A 24,893-nucleotide genomic window follows, 5' to 3' on the forward strand; every position below is an offset into this window, starting at 1 on the left:
CTTCAGCTGCGAATGACGCCGAGGCAGACGTCTTCAGCTGCGAATGACGCCGAGGCAGACATCTTAAGATTCTAATGGATCGAAGGCAGAATTCGGCTTTTAATTTGTCCATTCCCCTTGACTACCAGAGCAGTCTTTTGAAATGAATTTCGTAATAAAAATTTTGTCATACCACTGTACAGGGTAAGCAGGGCCGTAACTAGGATCCCCCCCCGCCCCCTCCTTCACAGCTTTGAAGTTCATTGTAGGCCTGTTGAGGGTGACCATACGCCCCTTATTTCTCAGGACAGTCCCGGTTTTTTTTCTGGTCGTCCCGACCAGACTTGTTTTGCAAGAAAAATGTCGAGGGTTTTCTTCAATTTGTTATTTTCATCAAAAATGTTGCTACTGGTAATTTAACAACTGAAGTTTGCATTATTTTCAGAGACACTGTTTGCATTACACGTATTGGCACCCACTTGGACCACACACCAGTGGAAATCGGTCAATACTAGGGTGACCATACGTCCCGCCTTTCCCGGGGCAGTCCCGGTTTTTTCTGTTTTTCTGGCTGTCTCGACATTAATTTTTTTACAAAAATGTCCCGGTTTTTCAACGAAGCCAATCTGGCTCTTTATTCTTCATTTTATTCATCAAATCAACGAATAAAATCGTCTTCCCTACTCCCTAATCGACTACAAATAAGAGAGAGAATATTCATCTCTCATATTTATTTTAATTCACTGAAGTGGCGTTTCATTTCCCGCGATTGGCGACTTTCCTGTGATTTTTAGTACGAGTTGGCAACTTTGCTTACTTTTAGCGGTAATTGGCAATGTCCCGTATTTCCGTTATTGTTCTCGAGCAAATATTGTCAGCCTGGGCCTGTTGTTCTCTGTGTCGAGACTTTTCAAGGGGGGGGGGATCGGCTCGCGTTCCTGCCTCGGAGTTGGGAACCACAGAAACTCAACTTTCAGCCGACCACCACTGTGGCGACGGTGGGTTAAGTCGCCATGAGTAGCTGTTTTCACTGGGCCCACCTGAAATCGGTTTTTTCAACGAACACAAAGGAAGTTTGTGTACCCACGAGTGGATTAGAACCGGGGGAGGGGGGGACGTGCGTTGCGTGATTGGCGCGCTAGTGTATATGCTCCTTAAGGTGTTTAATTGAAACGTTGATCACACAAGTGCTCGCGAGCATGGAATTGGACATGAGCATCGAACACTCTGGGTACCTCAGGGAGCACCATGCTGCTCGCGAGCAACGGGTTGAATGCGCCTGAATTAAAAGGTAGAACCAGACGCACCGCCTCGAAACAGTTGAAGATTAAAGGTGGATTCGCGTCTGCACAGACACTCGCCGTACCGCATCAGACACGGCAGACATTCTTTAACGTAAAACCAATGAACGTATCCATATCCATCGTATCGCGTCCGTTTGCGCCTGCGCAGACTGACGTTTTTATGTTTAAAGAACGGTTGCCGTGTCTGACGCGGCAGGGTGAGTGTCAATCCACCCTAATAGTGTGAAATGCTTCGATGGCTGATATATATATATATATTATAAATTTCAGGAACGTCATTGATTCCAAATTGCAGCGCGAAGACTCATGGGTAAGCGTCCAAAAAACATATTTTTCCTCTCTCTGTGTTATAATCGCCCCGCCCCCCCCCCCCCCGCGCATCTTCACGGGCATCTTCTGTTCCACCTGAACTAAATGGTTAGTGATATGAGAATACAGGTTTTTGTATATTTTCCCCTTCTTTCTATACGCATGTAACGGAATGAGAGGAGGTGTAGGGGGGGGGGGGGGATGAAGGACGTTGTGTTGAGATGAGGTAGAAAACGAGTCCTCTTCTTCTTCCATCTTCGAAAACTCGTGTACGCACCTTCGCGCCATCGCACACACACACACACACGAGAACAACCTGCTCGCATGTTGTGTACTATTATTATACATTCGCCCTCCCCGATTTTCATCCATATGGGGCTCTCCGCCATCTTGGAGTGGGTGGATGGACGATGAGAGATTGAAGGAGGGGGGGTATAATATATAAAATAGGGGGAGAGGGGGGCTGAAGATATCAGCAGGTCTTGACCTGTTTTGGCGCAGTTTCCCATGGACGGCAATTGCGTCACGGGCATTCATTCCAGACCCTTTTTTTTGTTGTTGTTTCTTTCTTTCCGAGTTCGTAGGTCGACGAGGAGGAGGTCAAACCATAAACCCGTAAAGCACCGCCCACTCTTTGCCTTTTTATATTTTTCTCTGCACTATTATTATTATATTTAAACGTTAGTTGTGCTTTTTTTCTCATGTTCTCGTCATGTCTTTTTTCATTTTATTTCTTCTTTCACTTGTTTCGCGACCATTTTGAGGGATGCGCCGGTGAAATTTATGGACCACGCAGACTGTAGGTGGAAGCCATTGTGTTTCCTTTTCCCCCCCCCCCCCCCGGGCCGCTCTTCTCGGAGATAACTCTGATCGAAATGATTCATTTAAATTATTGTAAGTGATGCGCGCTTTTCCTATGTAAAATTCGAATCCGCCACGAGGAGTCGCTCCCTTCTCCGTGTTGTTTTTTGTTTTTTTCGATTTCTATTTCGATAACTGCAGACCAAAGCGAGATCAAATAGCAGATTTGTTTAATGTGAAAGTCCGCTCACAGATGCACTTTGTAGATGCAGACATGCCAACATCAGGGAGGGGGGGGGGCGCCACGGAAGAAAATTGAGAAGGGGGGGGGGGGAGCATGACACGTGGTTTGGAGGGCTGCAGAGAGCTGAGAAGAAAAATTAAGGTGTGAAATAAAGCTTTTTTTATATTAGTGACTTCTTTTTTTTTTTTTTTTCAAACCGAGCACACAACTCGGGACCGTCACCCATATTAGTGACTGGACACTTACAGAATCCAACAAAACTACCCATAAAACCAGGGCCATTTTATGGCATGGACCCACCCGGCACTCTGGACCAGCGGTTCTCGACCGGTGCTCCGCGGAGCCCTTATGCACTCTCCAGGTGCTCCGCGGCCGCTCAAGGAAAAAAAACAGTAAAATTTCCAGATCAGTTAAGGGATCAGTGGAATATTTACAAATAAATTATGTGACCCGTGGCACAGTTCCAGATCATTTAAACCTATCAACGGCCAATTTACACATGAGAGATAATTGGCCCTTGGCATTTTCCAGGATCCCTCAAATGACTCATGGCATATTTGCTGATCACAAAAGTGAAAAGTGATCAGCAGCACATTTATAGATAATTCAAGTGGCTCGCGGTACAGTTCTACGTCACTCACGTTGTCCATGGCACAGCTCCAGATCACTCAAGTAATACCCGTAGGGGTGATGTACTTATATCATTTATGGGACAGAGCCTGGGTCATATCTGGCTTAACAGATCACTCAAGTGGCTCAAGGTGTAGTTCCACATCACTGAAAGTTACTCACAGAATTTCCAGCATAGAATTTTACTTATTTAAAAGGGCTTCGCGAGTCCGAAAAGGTCGAAAGGGGGCAACTGCCCCACCCCCCTGGCAGAAAGTTTTGGGGGCGGCAGTTTTTAGGTAAGAACAAAGAATACCGTTATAGAATTATCGAATTGTAAAGCTGTAGGGACGGCGAAATTCCTAGTTACGGCCTTGCTTGTAATATTTTTCGGCCTGGTGCCAGCGCCGTCTTAACGCATGGGGCCGCCCGGGCACCTCAGAAAAATGAGAAGCAGTTGAATTTTTCGAGAATTGGCCAGGTAGAGGTCCTCAGTGAAATTACTTTGCCCGGGGGGTCCATGATGCTCTCAAGACGGCCCTGCCTGGTGCTACTCTCATCCTCCGCACCTGTCCAAGTCCGGTTTTGGAACGTAAATCGGCTGTGATTCCATGAGAAAAATGAACAGTAACTCACCGACGACTTTTCAGACACCAATAGCGTGGATAATTATAATTGACGGATCAGTGATCACCATATTAATGTTATGAGGATCAACACTGATAAATCTGACAGTTCAAAAGTGATAAATCTGACCCTGAATCTGATAAGATGTCTCAACGGGGGGAGGGCGATGCTTACGCAGGAGGTGCTCGGAGAACCCGTGCCAAAAAATGTATGTATGTATATATATATCTCAAAAGAAAATACCCTTCAAATGTTATATTAACCAATATCTGTTGATTTTAAACGCTTTTTTGAAGGGGGTAACTCAAAAATTTTCGGGGAGAGCATTTTTTTGCCCCCTTCAAAGGTCGATCCTGCGTACATCCCTGGTGAGGGTTCGATAAGAAAAAAAATTCTGACAAAGGGCGGTAAGACAAATAGGATCGGGAAACTCTGTGCTGGTTTTCATCTCACAAAAAAGGTAGTGTAATAACGTACATTCAGATGATACACATTAAAAATATGATATTAAATTGCATTATTTATTGTATTAAAATTTTGTGTTTTTGACAATGAGAAATTATTTTTACAATGAAATAATTGAATCCAGTAATAATATTGAGTAATATTTTTCGGGCACATGAATTTGTCCAGGCCTGGTGCAGACACAGACACGCCTCGATTCTTCCAGCACTCGCCTTTCTGTTTTGGTAACAACAGCATTTGGACACGAGCGTTTAGTTCTCACTTCATCTTCTGTTTTTGGTAACAACAGCAGACTACGGGAGCTTTTCCATTTCTCACTTTATCTTCTGTTTTTTGGTAACAACAGCATTGGACACGAGCATTTAGATCTCACTTCATCTTCTGTTTTGGTAACAACAGCAGACGACACGAGCGTTTAGTTCTCACTTCATCTTCTGTTTTAGGTAACAACAGACTAGGGGAGCTTCCATTTCTCACTTTATCTTCTGTTTTGTTTTTGGTAACAACAGCAGACGACGTTCTCACTTTATTTTCTTATTCTGATAATACAACTTTGTTTGCTGTTGTAGCAGAGGACGTGCTCTCTTATCATTCCTTCACTCTCCCACTCGTCAAATTTTCTGTTTGGATGACAGCAGCAGACGACGTACGCGTTTTGAATCCTTTCGATTTTCCTAACATCGGGGGATTATTCCTCGGTTGTCCTTTTTTTGATCAGGAATACAGTTCCGAGATCCTGGATAAAGAAGCAATTCCATCATTACAGGGATGATCCTCTGCCTGCAATATTTACCGGGCGTTGTTGTTGTTTTTTCCCCCACTTGCCCTCCACATGATGAAGAGGGAGAAGCATAATTTTCCTCTCCTCTTTGTGCATCTCTCACTCTCCCCCCCTCAATCTTAATTGTGGGACAGACGAAAGAAATGCCGAATTTCTTTCTTTTTTAAAGAAGAAAGGTTGGAAAGCACTTCCCCCCTCCCCGCCATCCTGGAGAAAATAAAAAAAAGCAGAGCCTTCTTTCCATACGGACTTTCTTTCATAGTATAGGGCGAAACGGTTCTAGAAAATGAGCGGATTTGCCTTTTTCTTTCCTTGTTGTTGGGTGTAGAGAAGTTATGGGACTTGTAAAAAAGGGAGGGAGGAAGCAGAGAGAAAACGAAAAATGGTGATGCGCAAAATGCCGCTTTGGGCGTTGTATAACCTTTTTTTCTTTCTTTTTTTCCCTTTTACTATACTTTACCCCCCATGGGCGCGTAGACGAAAAGGTCTTGTTGGTTTTCTCTAAAACGTCGCAGGGTTGCCCTATTCCGAAAAATATGAGAGAAAGAAAATCGCCCATGTATATATACGAGGGGCATCCGGCTTTATGGGAAGGATGACTCCAAACTGCAACATTTGAGCATTTGGCGACGGTATGCGGAATTTTAACACTCTGATTGATCATGCACTCAGCGGGTGGTCACAGTCTTCATCCACCCCGCCTTGTGTTTCTTAGGACTATGTATTAATTTTGGACCGAATTAGGACTAGCAGACGGGATCCAAGCGTCCACCTTGAGACATACAATATTGTCCAAGAAGAGGGGGGAGCAGCTAAAAATTTGCCTAATACAGTAAAATAGCGCCCAAAAGATTGAGGGTCACTGACCCTAGATCATAGGTCTTCAACCTTTTTCTAGTCGCGAGCACTGCGTGCACCCATCACCAACAGAAGAGCACCCCTTACGGGAAGTTTGACATACGAATTCATGAACTCAGGATAATTTCAATTCTTGAATTGCAATTTGTACCAGGTGTTCAGCTGGAACGTTGATCAAGTAAGTGCTCACGAGCAGCACGAAATAGGACGCTAGCCTCGAGCACTTCCGGGGAGCACCGTGGTGCTCGCCAGCAATGGGTTGAAAATGACTGCCCTAGAGAGAGGAATATATTAGAGGCTTCCACACAGAATATTGGGCCATGGTTTTGATGTTCTTGTCAAACAGAAGCGTTGTTAGCTTTGTGATGGTGGATACGACGACTACTGAACCAGACGTGCACCTCGTCCATATTCCTCTGCGAAACTTCTAGCGAATTGGTGCCTGTTGGAATGGGTGTGTGTGCGCGCGCGTGCGTGTAGTGAACCTTCCGTGAAGTTTGTTTCTGTGTAATGTCTTTTATGTGTAGCAGGGCTGCAACTAGGAGGGAGGGGGGAGCAGGCGGATCTCGTGCCCCGGGCGCTGATTTTGGGTTGTCGCAAATTTTACTCCCAAACCTCTCCTTCAACATTACAACGGGGGCGCCAAAATACGCACTTGCCACGGGTGACCAAGCATCCAGCTGCGGCCCTGATATGTAGTGCTGCCATCTGCCATCAATTTTTGCTAACTATGCATGAAGTGTAATGATTGAGTAGTAATGTACATATATACCGTTGTAGGCCTGTTGCTCTCTCTGTGGCGATACTTTTTTCAAACGGGGAGATCGGCTCACATTTGTGCCTCGAAGCTTGGAACCACAGAAAACTAACTTCGGCCGACCACCACTGTGGCGACGGTGGAGTTCGAACGCGGGTCCGAGGACACACTAGAAATTCTCCACATTATTGTCCGTTTTGAGGTCGTGGAGGATCAACTATTGTTACATTTCATGTTTTACTCTCACTTCGGTGGCCATTGGAAGGGAGTAACGGAGATTTGGGGAGCATTATGTGCGCCCCCCCCCCCAGCGACAAAGATGGAGTCGACTAATCTAATGTATATATGAATTGACATCATCATGATCGTGCCCCCCCCCAGCAATAATGACCGTGTCCATGGCCCCCCACAAGGGGTGGGCTGACAAGGCTCCAGCCCGGGGTGATTTTAATATATTTTTTTTCACGCTATAAATTCATCATAAAGGGGCCCCGTGAAAGTCTGGTCGGGGGGCCGTAAAAGATTTTAGCTTCAGGATGTGGGGGGGGGCCCATGACCGTGTCCCCCAGACTTCCAAGTCTATCACCGCCTATGCCCCACCCCCGTTAAACCAGACGCGACCCAGGCTCTGTCCCTCCCGTGGTGTAAGCCTTTTACCCGTGTGCATGCCCCCCCCCCCCCCCGGCAAAGTGATGTTCTCGGGCCCCGTATTGAGCTGGAAGTAATAGTTTTACTTGAAACATACTTGCTCTTGAAGTACCAGATCTCGTCATCTAGCCCCCCCCCCCCACGGACACGAGGCCCTCCAGTATCATGGCTGGAGGGACCCATATATTGAGATGCCCCCACCCCCCGTGGTTTTAGGTGCCATGGACATCACTGATGGCATGTGAAAGTATATTTACAATTTTCCCCTCCATGTTTCTCGTAAAAGTTTAATTTCTTCACACATCTGATTATTTTTTTTCGCTGCTAACCGTGCCCTCCCCCCCCCCAGCTGTCATGGCTCCCCTTCCACACCCGTAACCCCCTTCCTCCCCCCAGGATATCCTAGTACTGCAGTGGAGGGGGCATGTAGGTTGATTTTTCTCCTGCCCTGCCGTGGCTATGAGCAAACCAATTACATTCTAGAACCCTTGCAAAGGGGCCATTCAAGTATTACGTAAGCCCATTTTCAGTGCCCCCCCACCACCCCGTCAGTAAAATTTCATCAGCAGCTTAGAATATTTCATATCTTCAAAAGGGGGTGGTTGATGACGTAAGCAACCTTCAAACTCCCCCCGCCATCAAAAGTCAGCAAATCCAAAACCCCTTAGTAGCAAAAATACATTCTAGAAAAACCTTAGGGCCAACTTTTGTTTCGCGCGCGATCTATCGCCAAAACTAGGCGCAAGACATGTTTGGGTCTTGTAATAGTAGTATAAGAACACAAGTTGTTAAGGAAAATTATGTTCCCGTGTCTGTGATGGGAAAAGAGAGAGAGAGAGAGGATGTAATGCCATATTTATATATACGAAAGCGAGAAAATTTCGCCAATCGCGTTTTATTTACTGCAATGTTTTCATTTGTTTTCTTTATTGCTTGGTGCCGCCGCCAGGGCTCTTTCCTCTCTCCCCCCTGCGTGTTTCTACGAAATCATTCAAAATTTTACCCTCGTTTTTTCATTTGCCCTTTCTTTTCTCGTTGTTGAGTTTTATCAGAGGGATATACATTGGCGTGCTTTCATACAAATGCGGTACCTACAAAATCAGAGAGGCCACAAGAGGAAAAATTGTCCAACAGGGTGGCTTGGTGGCATAGGGGCCGTTCAAGTATTACGTCATCATCGATGGTGGGGGGGGGAGGGGTTTCCGATTTGCCGGCTTTTGATGGGAAGGGGAGGTTTGGATAATGCTTACGTCATCAACCACCCTTTATGAAAATATGAAATAGTCTTAATGGCATCTTACTCGGTGCCCCAAAAACGAGAAAAACCGTCCGATAGTTTGTGGGCACTTGAAGTAACATTCCCCCCCCCACACACACTATTGATAAGTGCCCTACAGAGCCACTTTAGTGATCTCTAAATGTTTCGCAGATCCAAGTGATCTGGAAATGTGTCCGGGCCGCTTAAATGCTCTGGAACTGTGCCACGCATCACTTAAATAATCTGAGAATGTGGCGCGGGAAACTTGAGTGATGTAGAACCGCAGTGGGGACCACTTAATTGCTCTAAGACTACGTCATGTGTCACTCAAGGGACCTCTAAATGTGTCACGGATCGCTTAAGTGTTCTGGAACTGTGTCCCAAGACATTTAAGTAATCTGAAAATGTGCCACGGGCCGCTTAAATGTTCTGGAATCGTACCACGGGACACTTAAGCGATCTGTAAATGTGCCGTTTAGTTCATTTTTACAAAATTAGATTTAAAGAGGGCAGGCTGCATCAAGTAACCCCCCAAGGCCATATTTGGTCCGCGGGCCAAGGGCCTTTATGCGATTTATCATTATATGGCTTGGAGGGTGGATCTTTTGCGGGGCCCCCCGACCACACTTTCACGGGCCCCTTTATGATGAATTTATATCGTGAAAAAGCAAAAAAATGCTGAAAATCGTCCCGGACCCCAGAGCTGGAGCCTTGTCAGCCCACCCGTTGTGGGGGGGGGGGGCCATGGCCTCCACCCATCATCTAAAGAAGAGCACTCTTACGGCAAGTGTTTGACATACGAATGTGCGAAAAATCGATGGCCAAGTGTGTGTGTGAGGGCTGAAGTGCCCTTAAGTGCAATTCCTCCAGGGTGTTTAACTGGAACCGTTGATCAAGTGCTCGCGAGCGCGAAATCGGACATGAGTATTGAGCACTCTTGGTGCTTCAGGGAGCACCGTGGTGCTCGCGGGCAACGGGTTGAAGATGCATTGCACCGCAGATGTCTCTGCTGATCAACCGCGAATAATGTTGCACAAGACCTTTTATGATTCCTTGCCGCTGTGGATGTCTGTCTTGTCCGATCGAACGCTTTATAATGATGATAATTTGATGGAATCATGGCCCCCACATCCTGGAGCAGGGCCCTAGGCTGGGATATTTTGCGACCACCCCCCCCCCTTCCGACCAGACTTATGATGGCCCCTTCATGATGAATTTATAGCGTGAAAAAGCAAAAAAAATTGTGAAAATTGTCCCCGGCCCCAGGGCTGGAGCCTTGTCAGCCCACCCCTTATGGGGGGCCATGGATGGAATAGCTGGTGGGTCGTCGCTGTGAGGCTCTTCTGAAGGAGCGTGGCGTCCTAGCACGGACAGCTCGGGAACTAGTTGGTATTGGGTGTGGAGGGGGGGGGGGGAAACCACGCGCCACGTTGGAACCGCGTACGTGTCCTTTTTAGCAGGCTGTCCGAACGTACGTGCGGCCCGCCTACGTGTTTTTCTTTTAAAGCATTTCGTATGGAAACCTGGTAGAGATTTCTTTTGTCCACCCTTTAGCTCACGGCTGTAGAATTACCATTCGCAATATAATAACAACAATGATGGCGGAAGAAGACGAAGAACAAGTTCAAGCTGCGCGTGCGAGGAGGAACCATAAAGACGCCTTCTTTCCTTCATATAAGTTTCGAGGGTGGAATAATTTCTTATTTTCTTTTTTGGCGTATTTATTTTGTGAGAGATTTGCCCCCATTCGTTATCTCTTGGCATCTTTTTTTTGTTTTATTTCTTGTTGAGAATCGTTTTTGGCGAATGCTGGGCGTGCGCAGAACGTCTTTTTTATCATAATTCCGGTTTACAAACGAATTTGAAATCATCTTTAAAGGAGAACAACATCAATTACTGTATATACAATAACGTCCAAGACTTCTTTCTTTTTTTTGGTTCAATTCGAAAGTCGTAAAAGATCTAGATTTAACAGATAAACGATTCTTTTACCGCGTCATCAGCATTATGTTCAGGGAAAAAAAACATTTCTGATCTTTACCATCACAGAAGCTTAGAAATTCGTCTGTTTCCATAGCTATGATCAAAGAATTTGAATTCAAAGAGAATAAAGACCTTCGCAGGTGTAAAAAATTGCGTGACTTTGCGGTTTTTAAAAAGAAACAATGATTTTACGGGACTCCTACGTGCGTCGGCAGTGGGTAGTTTAGATACGGGGCGTTTTCTGCCTCCAGGTCTTGGGGGCTGGTTGTTCACTTGCATCGACTTGCAGCAGTGATGATAACCTTGTCAAGCAAAATTTCCCTTTTGACTAAATTTTTCCCACACATTCTGAAAATTGCCCTGCCATCTATTGGTAGAAATATGCAGTCAAGTATTTTACACTAGAGAAAAGCACTGTTTTGTATTAATATATTTTTTATATTTTTTTCAATAAAAATTCTTTTGTTTAATGAACTCTCAAAATTTCCCACAAACGCCAAAAAATTTCCCATGTGCGCCAATTTTTCCCCACGAATATGGGAAATTTCCCGCGAGTCACCATCACAGACTTGAAGCGCTAAACGAGTGACGCGCAGTTGTCTGTATTCCCAAGACTGATCCCGATAGAACATGGGGGGGGGGGGAAATGTCTTCAACTTATAGAAACGATTTTGAACGCTGACAACAGCAGACGACCGGCAGATCCGAAAAATTCGGGAATGTAACGTGCTTGCCGCTCTGCGCATGCTCAGTGCGGTTGTTTCCTTTTTTTCACCCCCCCCCCGCGCTTCTCACTCCGCCTCTCTTCCTCCATTTCTCGCTTCAACATGGAAGCTGAAAGTGGATAATTGCCGTTCACGGATTGTGTTGGCAAGTTGCAATCGGTTAAGTGTTTATTTATTCACAGTACCACGAACGCCTTCTCCGAGTTTGTGTGAGATGTCTCATTAATTATAGATTTGATAAATGCAGCTCTTCTAGGAGTATGAGAGCACCTCGCCCATATTCCTCTGCGGAATTTTTAACTAACTGGCACATGTTGGAATGTGCGTGTTCATGTGAACCTGACGTGAAGTTTGTTACTGTGTGATACTTGTTATGTGTGGTGTGGTGTGCTGTCATCTACTACCAATTTTTCCAACTATGAGTGGAGTGCAATGATTGAATAATCATTGCAAACGTTGTGTGTATATAATATTATTATTATTATATCTATCTGTTGCTCTCTGTGGCAAAACTTTTTAAAGGACAGATAAGCTCTCATTCGCGCCTCGAATTTGGGAATCGCAGAAAACTAACGTCAGCCGACCACCACTGTGGCGACGGTGTGCTATTGGTGCTGCAAAAGTCTGTTAATTTAGCTGTTTTGATCTTTGCCCGGTCAGACTCTCCGATTTCTAAGATGAATTATGCAGCCAATTTCGAAGTCACCGATCGGAACTTATATATATCTATACTCAGTGTCGTAACTGGGCAGGAGCAACAGGTGCACCCGCACAGGGCCCACTTGGAGGGGGGGGCTGAGAATGGTCTTAAATGGGCTATTCTGGACCCCTAAATTCAAATTATTGCACGGGGCACGGGAATGGCTAGTTACGGCACTGTCTATACTTATACATAAATCTATGCTGTATAGATAAATAAGCAAATTTCGAGGGAGGCTGTCGTTGGATTCAGCCAATCGCTAAATTCTCTGAAACTAGAGAAAAATTTCCAAAAAGAAAAAAAACATATTGAGGAAAACAAAGATTGTCTGTAGAGGTTTTTCATACAAGTATTGTATTCTGCAGATCTCCTTCAGACGTCGTGGTCAACTCCGGCTTGGAGTTGCAGGCACTCAGGATGTCATGAGGGTCATCTGGGAAATGCCACAAGCACATAAGTCATAACCAATAATAACACTTTCCTTTCCACTTCAAGTGCTGTATGAGAAAGAAAGAGAAGCTGGTTTTTCTTATTACTTCTGTCACTTACTTAACTTCTCTTGGGAAATGCATATTACTAGTTCTTCCAAAGAAAACTCGAAAGTGTCTGGTGGTTGCGTCACACACACACACAAAAATCAAATTCATTCCTTTCTAGGAGGAAGGAAGAACAACAAGATTCAGTTCTCCAAAAAAAAGCCTCTTTTTTTTCCTCCTTCGCGCACACACACAAAGAAGAAGAAGAAAGCAAGCAGACGACACTCCAGGCACTATAAAGAGAAAAGAAAAAGGCTCTGCTCGTGCCTTATTGCAAACGAAACAAAATGGGGCCCCTTGTTTGCACAAAAAAATCTCCTCCTTTCTCCCCTTTTTAACGAGATTGCTCACGTGTGCGAATCGAGTTCTCGCAGCTGGGGTCGAGAGTATTCGCGAAAATGGCGGGAAGAAAAGAAGAGGGGCAACAACAAAGGGATCGCTTTGTGTCGTCTGCTTTTTTCTTTTTTTGTTTGTTTTCTAATCATTGGAGAGGGGGGGGGGGAGCTGCGTCCACGGGTGGGTAATAAGTGGTGCTTGAGGACAAAACTCCTTCTTTTGCCTTTTTTTCGTGTTGTGTCCCAGTCGGTGATGATGAGTGTCGCTGCAACTCCTTGACTAATCTTTCTTTATATGGGTTCCTTTCTTTCTGTTTCCAATGAGTTCCGGGGGCCTCCTGGTAAGTTTGTGGCCCATTCTACACTGGAATGATCGATCATAATCTTGATGGCTAGGTAGGATCGGTGGCGCCCGAGCCTGTGGTGCCATTTGAACTCTGCCCCTTGAATTAATTCAGAAATCAAAATCTCAATAAAGGGTCTAAAAAGCTTCCGACTACCTCGGCCGGAATCATCGAAATCTCCCAAAAGGCTATTATAATCATAATCAAAGTCTGCTAGATACATATGCAGTGCGAGACATAATTATAAGACACTCTTAAATTTTAGTGAAATCACAAGAAGGGATGGCGGCAAAAAATAACTGTATACCAAATATTGGAAATTTAAAAAGCATTTTCACGTTAATTTATGGAAAAACAGAAAAGGTAGTATGGACAAAATTATAAGACACCTACTGACTGTGCCCCGAGAGGCAAAATTTAGGGGGGGCGGCATTTTCAGGTAGGAATTAAGAACACCGTTACAAAATTATATAGTTTTAAAGGTGTAGGGACGGTAAAAATCTCCTAGTTACGGCCCTGCCACTCACCATATACACGTGATCCCGCTTATAACGTTTTTCCGCTTATTACGACTTATTTAAGAAAAATTTTGGTGAAATATCTCTGTTAAGGAACATTTAAAAAATTTTCTGTTCACTTTAGGCACTCAATTTCCCCCCCCCCCCACAAATACTATGGACATTTTTGTACAATTTAACACAAGCTTTTAGGGTTTCAATTGTTGGCTTTTTTTAAATTGAATTTTAACTTCAACAACATATGCAAGTTTTTCAAAAAAAATCGCCAAAATTTAGCCATATTTTGTGCTTTAAAATTTTTTAGAATGATTTTAATACAGGGTGGGTAAAAAGTACGTAGAAACTAAAAACGAATAAAAACCGGAAAAATAACCGAAATAAAAAAACGGTTTGCAGGGTTAGCATCTCTAGGTCACATGAGTTTTTTTTAAGACAGAAAAAAAAAAAACTCAAACGACCTATAGGTGGCGCTGGTACGAGCGACTTCGGTGGAAATAAGCAAATGAGACGGTTTTTAAGAACTTGCGCTCCTAACCCACAACCAGTTCATCGTTATGAACCGTGTACGTGGACCTGCTGCACTCTGCCTTACTACAGACCTGCAGTAGAAAGGTTGACCATTTGGTGAAATGGTGGGTACCTAAAAGAGGGCCAAAGAGATTTCAACTCTACTCGGCACCCAACCAACCTCCCGAACTCTTCAAGGAACTCTATTACGTCCGTTGCTGGATTTGTGACTCGCCCTGTAATGTGTTATTGCCTGTGGTGGTCACGTGGAACACATACTGCTGTAATGAACGATTTGGAGGCATTCTGTTCGTTATTTGAGTATCTTTCATTTGACTTGTGCACGACAGCGCTACCTATCGGCTGTTTTTGGGGGGATTTTTCCCCGTCTTAAAAAAAGTCCCGTGGCCTAACCCTGCAAACCGTTTTTTATTTCGGTTATTTTTCCATGAATTTTTAAAGTTTCTACGGCCCACCCTTTAAAAATTCCGCGTGTTAAAGTATGTAACACCATAGTGTTAAGACATTTGAATGAGTGGTGTTCGAAAAAATGTTCCTTATCTGGGGCCATTCAAGTATTACGTAAGCAGATTTTCAGACATTTTTGACCCCTTTCCCCCCCCCCTCGTCAGCACAATTTCGTCAGCAGCTTATAATATTTCACATCTTGGGGTGGTTGATGACGTAAACAACCTTCAAACCCCCCTCCCCCCCCCTTGTCAGCAAATCCGAAACCCCTCCCCCTCGATACTGAAGTAATACTTGAATGACCCCCCTCTAACAAAAAAAACTAACTTTAGTGCAAAAAATTAGTATATAGGCCTGACAGCAGTTTCATATTAAAATATTTTAAAAATATTTCCAGTATAGGGTAGAATGAAATCTTGAACAAAGTTCGGCGCAGAAATCCTCATAGTGTTTGAAAATTGAAAAATTCAAAAATGGGATTTTTGGGAAATTCGCGTGCACCCCCCCCCCCCCGTTAAATTGATTTGACAGAGTCGCAACAGCCTAGTTACGGGCCTACGTCAAGATATGGAGTCTGTTACACACGAAAAAGTTTGGCTTTTTTGTTTTGTCTTAAAAGCTTGGGGGATTGACAAAAAGCAGAAGAAAGAAATCCGACATTTATTAGAGTAACGCAAACTGCCCGTTGAAATGGGTGGGGGGGGGGGGGAAGATTCCTCTTCTCCAGAATTTTGCCACCATGTGTCGTGATAGGTGTCTCTGTAACGCGAGTAGTTGGCTGCTGATTCCATGTGGTGTGCAGCTGTGGTCCGTGGAATGAACAAGAAGAATCTGCAGAATTTCTGGCGCGATTCCGTATCCGCGGCGTCATCCGCACCTGCTCACCCCCTCCTCCACGAGGACGTTCCGACGGGAACCCAATTATTATTATTATTTTTTTTTTTGAACTTGTCAAATTTTTCCCCAATACAATCTACGGGGGTCATTCAATTATTACGTCAGCATCGGCGTAATAATTGACGTAATCATTTGCTGACTTTTGATGACGGGGGGGGGGGGGTTGGTGAAGGTTGCTTACGTCATCAACCACCCCTTTTTGAAGATGTGAAATATTCTAAGCTGCTGACGGAGGGGGGGGGGTTAATAATGGCTGAAAATCTGCTTACGTAATACTTGAATGGCCCCTATTTCATGTTGTGTGTGAATGAAAAATATTATTTGAGGGAGGCGCCGGAAGCCCATTACCTTCACTGAAACGGGGAGTGGGCGCGTTAGCCCAGGTCGATAAGATACTCGCGTATCTTATCGACCAGATACCTTTATGATACGAAGTACCAAAGGTTGTTTAGAGGTGTCGCGAGTTCGACACCCGGTTCGTCCTTGTCAGAAAACTTTCCTGACACAGAGGTACAACAAAAAACGGCGACTTGACCGCAGCAAAACATTGCTACCGCAGGGAGTTCCCCCATCGAGGGGTTAGCGCACCCACCTCTCCATGGGTATAAAAAACAAGCCTGCCGTTCGGAATCGGCAATAAATTGTAGGTCCCCGTCTAATTAGCCCTCGTGTCATAGGCGGAGATAGACTTGGAAGTCTGGGGGGGGGGCACGATGATGATGTAAATTCTTATATATATTAGATCAGTCGGCTCCACTTTTGACGCTGGGGGGCACCCCACGCCCCCCCCCCGTATCTCCGCCCATGCCTCGTGTGCAGAAAATGACCGTGGTGCGACAAAAATGATGAAACGGGGAGAGAGAGGGGGGGCAAAAGTAGATAATGTACTTCCATTTGAAGTTAACTGATCTCACTCGCAACACACTTTCCTGCTTTGTAAATACGTGGCAATGCAAATTGTTGCCAAATTATTGACAAAAAAGTTCAACGAGCGTGGCATCTATAAGCTCATCGAACAAAACAAAATGGTCACCCTGGCATTTTGGTGTCATTAAGCCGGTACAGATAGCAGCAGAGACAGATTTAACGGCGGGCGGGCGCCCGGGCCCTGACTTCTAAAGGCCCGGAAAAACCCGAACTTCACACTTTTCTTCAGTTGAAAGGGACTATTAACCATCGATCTTATTACTGGAGGGAGCATCCAGCCGCCGCGACGGCAGCGACATCAAATGCAAGGAAATCACGTGACTCGGTGAAAACAAAGTTTCCGCCTGGCAGTTTCCCCATTAAAATGTACAGTTCGGTCTCTATAATATTGCGTTTTAAAGATTTACAAAAAAGGATACAGAACTCACATCTAAATATTAAATTATTTATTTCATTAATACTGGAATCACTTCTTTCATTAATAACAATTTCTTTCATCAATTCTGGATTTTTTTTTTCTTGCGTTAATGCTGAAATATTTCTTTCATCAATTCTCTTGAATTTTCCCTCATTAATTAAATTCAAGAAATTTCTTTCATTAATTCTGGAATTATTTCCTTTATTAATTACTATTTTTTTCATTACTTCTGTAATAATTGCTTTCATCAATTCTGGATATGTTCCTTTCATGAATGCTGAAATTATATCTCATTAATTCTAGAATTATCTTTCATTAATTTTGGAATTATCTCTTTCATTAATTTTGGAATTACCTCTTTCATTAATGATGAAATTATATCTTTCATTGACTCTGAAATCTCATTAATTCTGGAATTATCTCTTTCATTGATTCCGAAATTATCTCTTTCATTGATTCCGAAATTATCTCTTTCATTGATTCCGAAATTATCTCTTTCATTGATTCCGAAATTATCTCTTTCATTGATTCCGAAATTATCTCTTTCATTAATTTTGGAATTATCACTTTCATCAATGCTGAAATTATTTCTTTCATTTATGTAATTCTGGAATAATTGCTAAAATCGGCAATTTTAACATTGATCTCTATGAGGGATCGTGTTTGTTTTCACCGAGTCACGTGGTCTTCCGACGAAAGATGTTGGGGACACCGTTCGAGGCGGAGACCGGTGACGTCATACTCCCTTCAGTAATATAAGCTCGATGCTGAAAACCTAATATTTTCTTTTGTGTGCGTGGAATTTGGCGACTGCGCGCACACTGCCTCTATGTGATCAGTAACGTTGAGTGTGAATTTTTTTTTTTTTTTTTTCCAAGCTGGAGTTGTGTGTTCAAGATGGGGGTAAATGCAAGGATGCGACAGAGTGGCAAAAAAAAGGGAGCAATCCCGTTTGACCGGGCCCGTGGCCCATGCGGTGAGGGAAATTGCCGGGTTTGTTAGTGTTTCGCAGCGGACTCTATCCAAACTGCCTACAGGAAGTGATGTAACACGCGTGGCCATAAAACACGACACCAGAACTCCAGACGTCAGGAAAAAGATCCCTGACCGGAGACGAGTTTCACGGCTTGAGGACATTGCGATGGATGCAATGAAAATTCGGGAGTCAGGCGCCTAATGCCAGAGAATAGCATAGGCATCGGAACCCTGGGCATAGGCATTTTCCTCCTCGAGGATCGGGTAAAAATGGTTTCGGAGGGCGGCAAAGCAGCTGTTTTCGCACCGGGCCGCAAAATAGTTAAACCCGTTCCTGTCTATTAATCCAACATATCCCCCCCCCCCCCCCCACGCAATTTTGTAGATTTGCGTGATCTAATCCTCAGCGAGTGGCTTAACACGTTCACTGGTAATGACGCCATGGTGGCGTCAGGAAGGACTTGTACTATGGGGCTCATGGGTGGCGTCATGTACAAAACTAGTTTTAATCGTAAAAAGAAAATGCGCCCCACGGACTCGACAAGCAATTTAGGCCCCGCAGTGAACGTGTTAAACTGGATGCGACGCACCTACAGAACCTTGTGGACTCCGAATCAATTCGGAGGTTATCAAGGCGCCAGAGCAGACGCTACACGGTATTAACGTAATTTCTCGGGGGGGGGGGGGGGTGACTTATTTTTTGAGTCTGGTGATTTTGAGTCTTCTTTGACTGGTGAGCTTATACGCGAGATTAAATGTGACGATTCCTTCGAGCCGCCATCTTTGGTGACATACCGAAGTTTCGACGGCTTTGACCAGCACCTCCTAGAGATAGAAGGCCTCCGCACTGTTTGCCATAAACGTCATTCAGACTACCTAGCAAGTTCGCCACATTTTGAAACACAGCATCCTATTTCGTTTCTTCTTATTTAGGCGTAGAATCTTCCTGATTGGCTCACAAATAACGCTTTAGTGATTGGATGTGGGGCATAGAAATCGCCAATTCTGATCCTGACCATTTCTTTTCTTCACAACGAATATTGTTACATTGCTGTGCTTATGGTCATTGAATATGTCGTGTGTCGTGACAAGGATCTTTTTTTGTCTCTTTGCAGCGTGCCGTCCCTGTAGCGATGCTGAAATTCTCAAAGCCTATTGTACAGCCGATTTCGGTAAGTGTCTGTTGGCGACGATTCTTTTTTTTTTTTTAATGTATAGGGTGGGTGCAATGGAGGCCTCCGCACCGATTGCCATAAACATCATTCAGACGTACCTAGCAAGTTTGCCACATTTTGAAACTTAGCATCCTGTTTCGTTTCTTCTTATTTTGGCGTCGAATCTTCCTGATTGACTCACAAATACCGCATGGTGATTGGATGTGGGGGGCATAGAAATCGCCAATTCTTTGCACGAGCAGGGAATTTTTTTTTCCCTGAATATTCTGAGGGAAAATGGAATACTTACTGACGTCACAAGCAGCGTGCGGAGGCCGTGCAATCGACCTCCAGCAAACTGCATTACATACGTAATTACATTTACAATTACATTACATTACTAAACTGCATTACGTATGTAATAGTAATATGGAAAGGTTTTTATACCGTTTTAGGATCGGACGAATATTTCGGGAATTATAACGCGTAGAGCTTTGTGACTTGGCAGCAGAGGCGTGTGCAGGGAGGGGCAGTGGTGTATTTCAGAGGGGGGAGATGGCTTAGTGGGCTATGGCCCAGGGCGGCAAATTTGAGGTATGATTGGCCAGAAAAATGAGTAGAATGGGAGAAGGGTGGTGAAATTTGCATTACCCAATCCGCCTCTGCAGAGACAGTAAGAGACTAGGTCAGTGAAGGATCAAAAGAGTGACCTAGAGCGTGAGTGGGCAAAAGGGGTGGCTCAAAGCGTGAGCAGACATGTGAATGAACAAAAGAGTCACTTACAGAGCGACGGACCAGGTCAGCGAGTGACGTGGAGCGTGTGTAAGCATGTGAATTACCAAAAGAGTGAACTAGAGTGTGTGTGAAAGCATGTGGGTGACTAAATGAGTGACTTGCGAGGGACCAGGTCAGTGAGTAGCCTGTATACCCTCAACCTTTTTCTAGCCACGAGCACTGCCTGCACCCATCATCAAAAGAAGAGCACTCCTTACGGCAAGTTTGACACACTAATACATGAAATCAGGATGATTTCAATCCTTGAATGCAATTTGTACAAAGTGGTTTAGTTGGAGCGTTGACCAAGGGCTCGCGAGCTCGAAATCAAACATCGAGCACTCTCGGTGCTTCAGGGAGCACCGTGGTGCTCAAGAGCAACGGGTTGAAGATGCCTGGCTTACAGCTTGTGCGAGCACGTGAATGACCAAAAGAGTGACCTAGAGTGTGTGTAAATGATCAAAAGGGTGACCCATAAAGCAATTAACTATGTCAGTGAGCGACAAAAAGAGTGACCTAGAGGTCGGGGTCACCCCACCATTATTCCGCAACAAAGATGGGACTCTTTTGGCGGATCTTCGTCGTCGTCCCTTTTTCCCCCACGAGGGAAAAACGTTGCCATGCAGGTAATAATCACCAAAGCGGCCCCCCAATCTTGCACATTTAAACAGGGCTTAAGTTTGCTCGGGGAAAAATATGGGGAAAATCAGGATTTCAAGTACAAAAAATTGTCGCCTAATATTATGCCAAAAGCAAAGTTGTCAATTATTGCCTAAAAATCGGGACAACGAAAAATGTGTCCCGCGAAAATGGGATTTATATATGGTCACCCGTTGCAATTCCAAAAAAAATCTCTTGGCTTTCCCATTTTATTTGTGCGGCATGTTTTTATGTCATTGTGAATCGGCGCCTACGATACATGTATTGTTATTTTGCTCTATTTCCAGTTGTCCAGGGCACGATCTCGTCCATGACCAACAACGAGCTGACCCAGTGGTCGGAGCTGACGGTCGAGGTCTCGAAGCTGATCCGGGACACCCCCCACGCCTCCAAGTGGAAGAACTCGAAGCGCGTGACCCTCCACAGGCCGCTGAAATGCGGCACCAAGGTCGGAAGGGGCGAGTTCGTCTACTTCGGGCGCCACAGGCTCGGCGCCCCCGTCGCGTTCTGCGCCCCGAGGCTCGTCCACTGGAAGGAGATCAGGAGGAAAGCGATCGAGGAACAGACCAACCAGTGCCAGTTGGACACCGAATGAAGTTGGACAACCTTTATTTCGAAAATTGTCCGCCAATAATTTCGAGTGCCATCTTTTTTTGTGTTTTTTTGAAAAAGTCACTGTAATATATTTCCCTCCCATCTCATGATTGTAAATATGAACGGGTGCTGCCATCTCTGGGCGGGCCCCTCGCTCGGTGGTTGAAATGTTTCATGTTTCCCCGTGCCATTGAATAAAATGTTTTTATTCCTTTCGGTTTTTTTTTCAGAATCAATGAAACAAATATATATGATGAATGAAAATAATGATAGTTTGAGGGCCCCCTTGCCCGTTTAAGGGGCCCCGACTGTGTACATGCTAATTCTGTTCAATGCCACGTTACAGCATGTTTGTGAGCTCACAACAAATTGCTTACATAGCGTGGCGTGCATTGTTGCGTACCAATCGGAAATGGCAACCCTATGATACTGCGTATGCGCATGCCCACCTACAGCATGCTCGATCCATTGCCCGTGGGACGAATGTGGCGCGCGGAGTCACCTGATGTACAGCGACCTCAAACCTAATCTTTTTAAAAATGAACTGAACGGCACAGAGTTCCAAGATAATTGAGTGCATCACTTGAGTGACCTGCGACACAGCTCAAGAAGTGGCCCGTGGGACATTTCTATATCACTAAATTCCTCCGCGGCACAGTTTCAGATCACTCGAGTAGCTCGCGACATATTTTCAGATGACTTGACCCGCGGAACAATTTCAGATCGGTCAAGCAGTTAGCGACGCATTTACAGATCATTTAAGTGACCCGTGGCACAGTTCCAGAGCACTCAAGTCGCATGTTTCCAGATAACTTGAGTGACCCCGCGGTACGTTGCCAGATCTTACAAGTGAGAGACCCCCCGCGGCACAGTTTCAGGTCGCTCAATTGTCCCGCAGTACCCGATTATATAAATGCAAACCAACTAATAAGCTTATCGGTTTCATTTGCCCGAAAGTGGCTTGCTTTCGCGCCGCTAAGTATCACGTGCATAGTCGGACCTTATAAGCGGGCGTCTTAAGCATGCCCCCCCCCCAACACATTCTGGAACAGGGCCCCCAGATCTTTCCACGGGCCCCTTTGTAGTAAATTTATGGCATGAAAAACCAAAAAAAAGATGAGAAATGTCCCGGGGTCCCTCCCCTTTGTGGGGGCCATGGTCTCACGAGGTAGCAAAAGAATGTTATGAAGTGCAAGCAGGGCACCCCCACCCCCCTTTACCGAGGATAATGCTGCCATCATGATGGGGGACGCTACTTACAATCAAGTTATACCCGCGAGATTATTATGTATCACACTAAAGCCGGGTTTTCCTCCTAGGAGCCGAATTTCTGCGCCGTGTGCAGCGTGAAAACGCTGATTGGTTAAAAACCTGAATTTCAAGTTTTCTGACCAATTAATCGGCGTTTTCACGTTCCTCACGGCGCGGAAACTCTACTCCTCGGAAAAACTCTGCCTAATGTCAGCTCATTCCATTGTGGTCTGATCCTCGGACCACAGGTTGAGAAACGCCGAGGTGCTGCGCAACGTGGCGGTTCGGAACGTCACTCGTAAAAGAATCGTTATCGGTAAACATTCATGTTGTTGTTGTTGTTTTCCCGATGTGAATTGTGTTATTTTTATTGCACATAAAAATGTTAAATTTATGATTTCACACGAAGATGACGATTTCTTGTAAATAAACGGCAATGGCTTCCATCTTGAATTTTCTAATCGAGAATATGGTATGTATGTATGTATGTATAGAGTATCTTTTCGGTCACGTGATATTTTGTTGTCGTGAAATAAAATGGCATTAATTAATCATCCTTTCTCTTGTCGATTTACTTTTTTTTTGTCCTTTCTTCTATATCCAGGACCGCAACTAGAAAGGAGCCGGTCGTTTCATTACATGGTAGGAGGGGTACCAAAATCCATGCTCCCCACCACCCTCTCCTGCAGTGACGTATTTACGTTGTGGGGGGGGGGTGTGACTTAGCTCAAGGCGGGGAAAGACCCCCCCCCCCCCACAAATCCACCTCGGCCTATATAGTGAGTGACCCGAATAGTCTGCAGGCATGAAAGAGCTAAAAGAACCCATCACGAGCCTGCGAATGACCAAAAAGAGCGACCAGGAGCGTGTGCAAGCATGCAAGTGACCGAAAAAAGAGCGACCAGGAGCGTGTGTAAGCATGCAAGTGACCAAATAGCGCGACCAGGAGCGTGTGCAAGCATGTGAATGACAAAATAGAGCGACCGGGAGCGTGTGCAAGCATGCGAATGACAAAATAGAGCGACCGGGAGCGTGTGCAAGCATGCGAATGACAAAAGAGAGCGACCGGGAGCGTGTGCAAGCATGCAAGTGACCAAAAAAAGAGCGACCGGGAGCGTGTGCAAGTATGCAAGTGACCAAAAAGAGCGACCAGGAGCGTGTGCAAGCATGCAAGTGAAAAAGAGCGACCGGGAGCGTGTGAGTGAACTGGGGGGGGGGGGAGATGTGAGCAATAAAAGAGCGATCTACAAAGATGGTGTGTTGACATGGGGGTGTCTTTCTACTCACTCTTTTGGTCATTCGCGTGTTTTTGTCACTCACTGAACTGATGCCTCCCTTGGTAAGGGCGAAAGCTGTTCCTTGTAGGCGAAGGTCGCGAGGCAGCTCCCTTGAAACCATGCCGGATGAGCGGCTGGACTTTGAGGGCTGGGTGACGGCAGGCCAGGTGTCAGGCAGTTGAATGCATACAGTCGCTTTCATGGCCCGGGGTATTTGGGACACACACACACACTCATACTTCCGGCACAACTCAATCGGTAGTAAATTGCTTATGGCGATAGACCGGAGTTGTGCTCGGTTTGAATGAATGCCTCCCTTGGTGGTTATTTTGAAGCGTGTGGGGGTGACCCGGGGCCAACTTAAGAGCGCTCTGGGCAAAGTGATTTTTCAGAGGCCTTCGCCACGTGAGACGTTTTAATTTCGAAAATTTTAAGCAGCTCCCGGGCAAAGCCCATGCGTTAAAGCGTCACTCGAGTGACCTAGAGAGTATGTGAGCATAGAATGACTAGAATGGGGGGGGGGGGGGGGGGTGAAGGGCGGCAAAACAGCAAATCCGTGCCTACTTTCCCGGCGGACCAAATATCTAGTTGGGGGTGCTGCTGGGACCCAGAGCTATACAGGGCCTCCTTCAACCGTGAAAATGTAAAGAATCGGAGCAGGGGAATATTCATCCCTTGTTTTTTTTTGTTTTTTTTCACCGGCGGACCAAGTGAGTGAGTAAGAGTGACCTAGAGTGTGTGAGTCACCTAGACAGTATGACCAAAGAGTGACAGACAGTGTGCGAACATGGGAGGGACTGAAAACGTGTCCTAGAGAGAGATGGGCTAGGTCAGTGAGCGTGCAAAAGAGTGACCAGCATGGGAGTCACCAAAAGATTTTCTTAGAGCAGTGTTTCCTCAACCTATGGGCGACGATAACCTAACCGCGACGATGGATGGACTGCCTGCGGGCCACCTATAGGTGGATGGTGAAAGATTTTCATCATCGTGGAAAATGTCAGGGACTGCGATCCTACAAAATGCGATGAATACGGGGGGTGTATCGCAAAATTTTGTCAAAAAATGCAATTTTCTAGTTGCTGCAGAGTTGGGGGGAAATGAAGGACTGCTGAAAATCGCAATAAATAAAAATGTATTTCACGTGTGGGAGGATTCATATGATTAGGTGACCATATTTCATTGGGAAAAATTCGTTAAACTGGGATCTTTT

The 24,893-nt window shown here is 45.2% G+C and overlaps 1 protein-coding gene across 1 annotated transcript in view; it reads left to right on the plus strand.

Moving 5' to 3' along the window:
- Positions 1-22,960, plus strand: part of LOC149067680 (meteorin-like protein) — a 44,382-nt gene extending 21,422 nt beyond the window's left edge. The window contains exons 3-4 of the mRNA XM_089252142.1: positions 19,089-19,145; positions 20,849-22,960. Of these exons, the coding sequence (XP_089108268.1) occupies positions 19,089-19,145; positions 20,849-21,156 (365 nt within the window). The 3' untranslated portion in view covers positions 21,157-22,960. The remainder of the gene's footprint in view (positions 1-19,088; positions 19,146-20,848) is intronic.
- The last annotated feature ends 1,933 nt before the right edge of the window (positions 22,961-24,893 follow it).

The sequence above is a fragment of the Pholcus phalangioides genome, unplaced genomic scaffold, assembly GCF_987345545.1.
Source record: "Pholcus phalangioides strain wild (caught in Gottingen) unplaced genomic scaffold, Ppha-v1.0 ptg000028l_1, whole genome shotgun sequence".
Taxonomy (NCBI): domain Eukaryota; kingdom Metazoa; phylum Arthropoda; class Arachnida; order Araneae; family Pholcidae; genus Pholcus; species Pholcus phalangioides.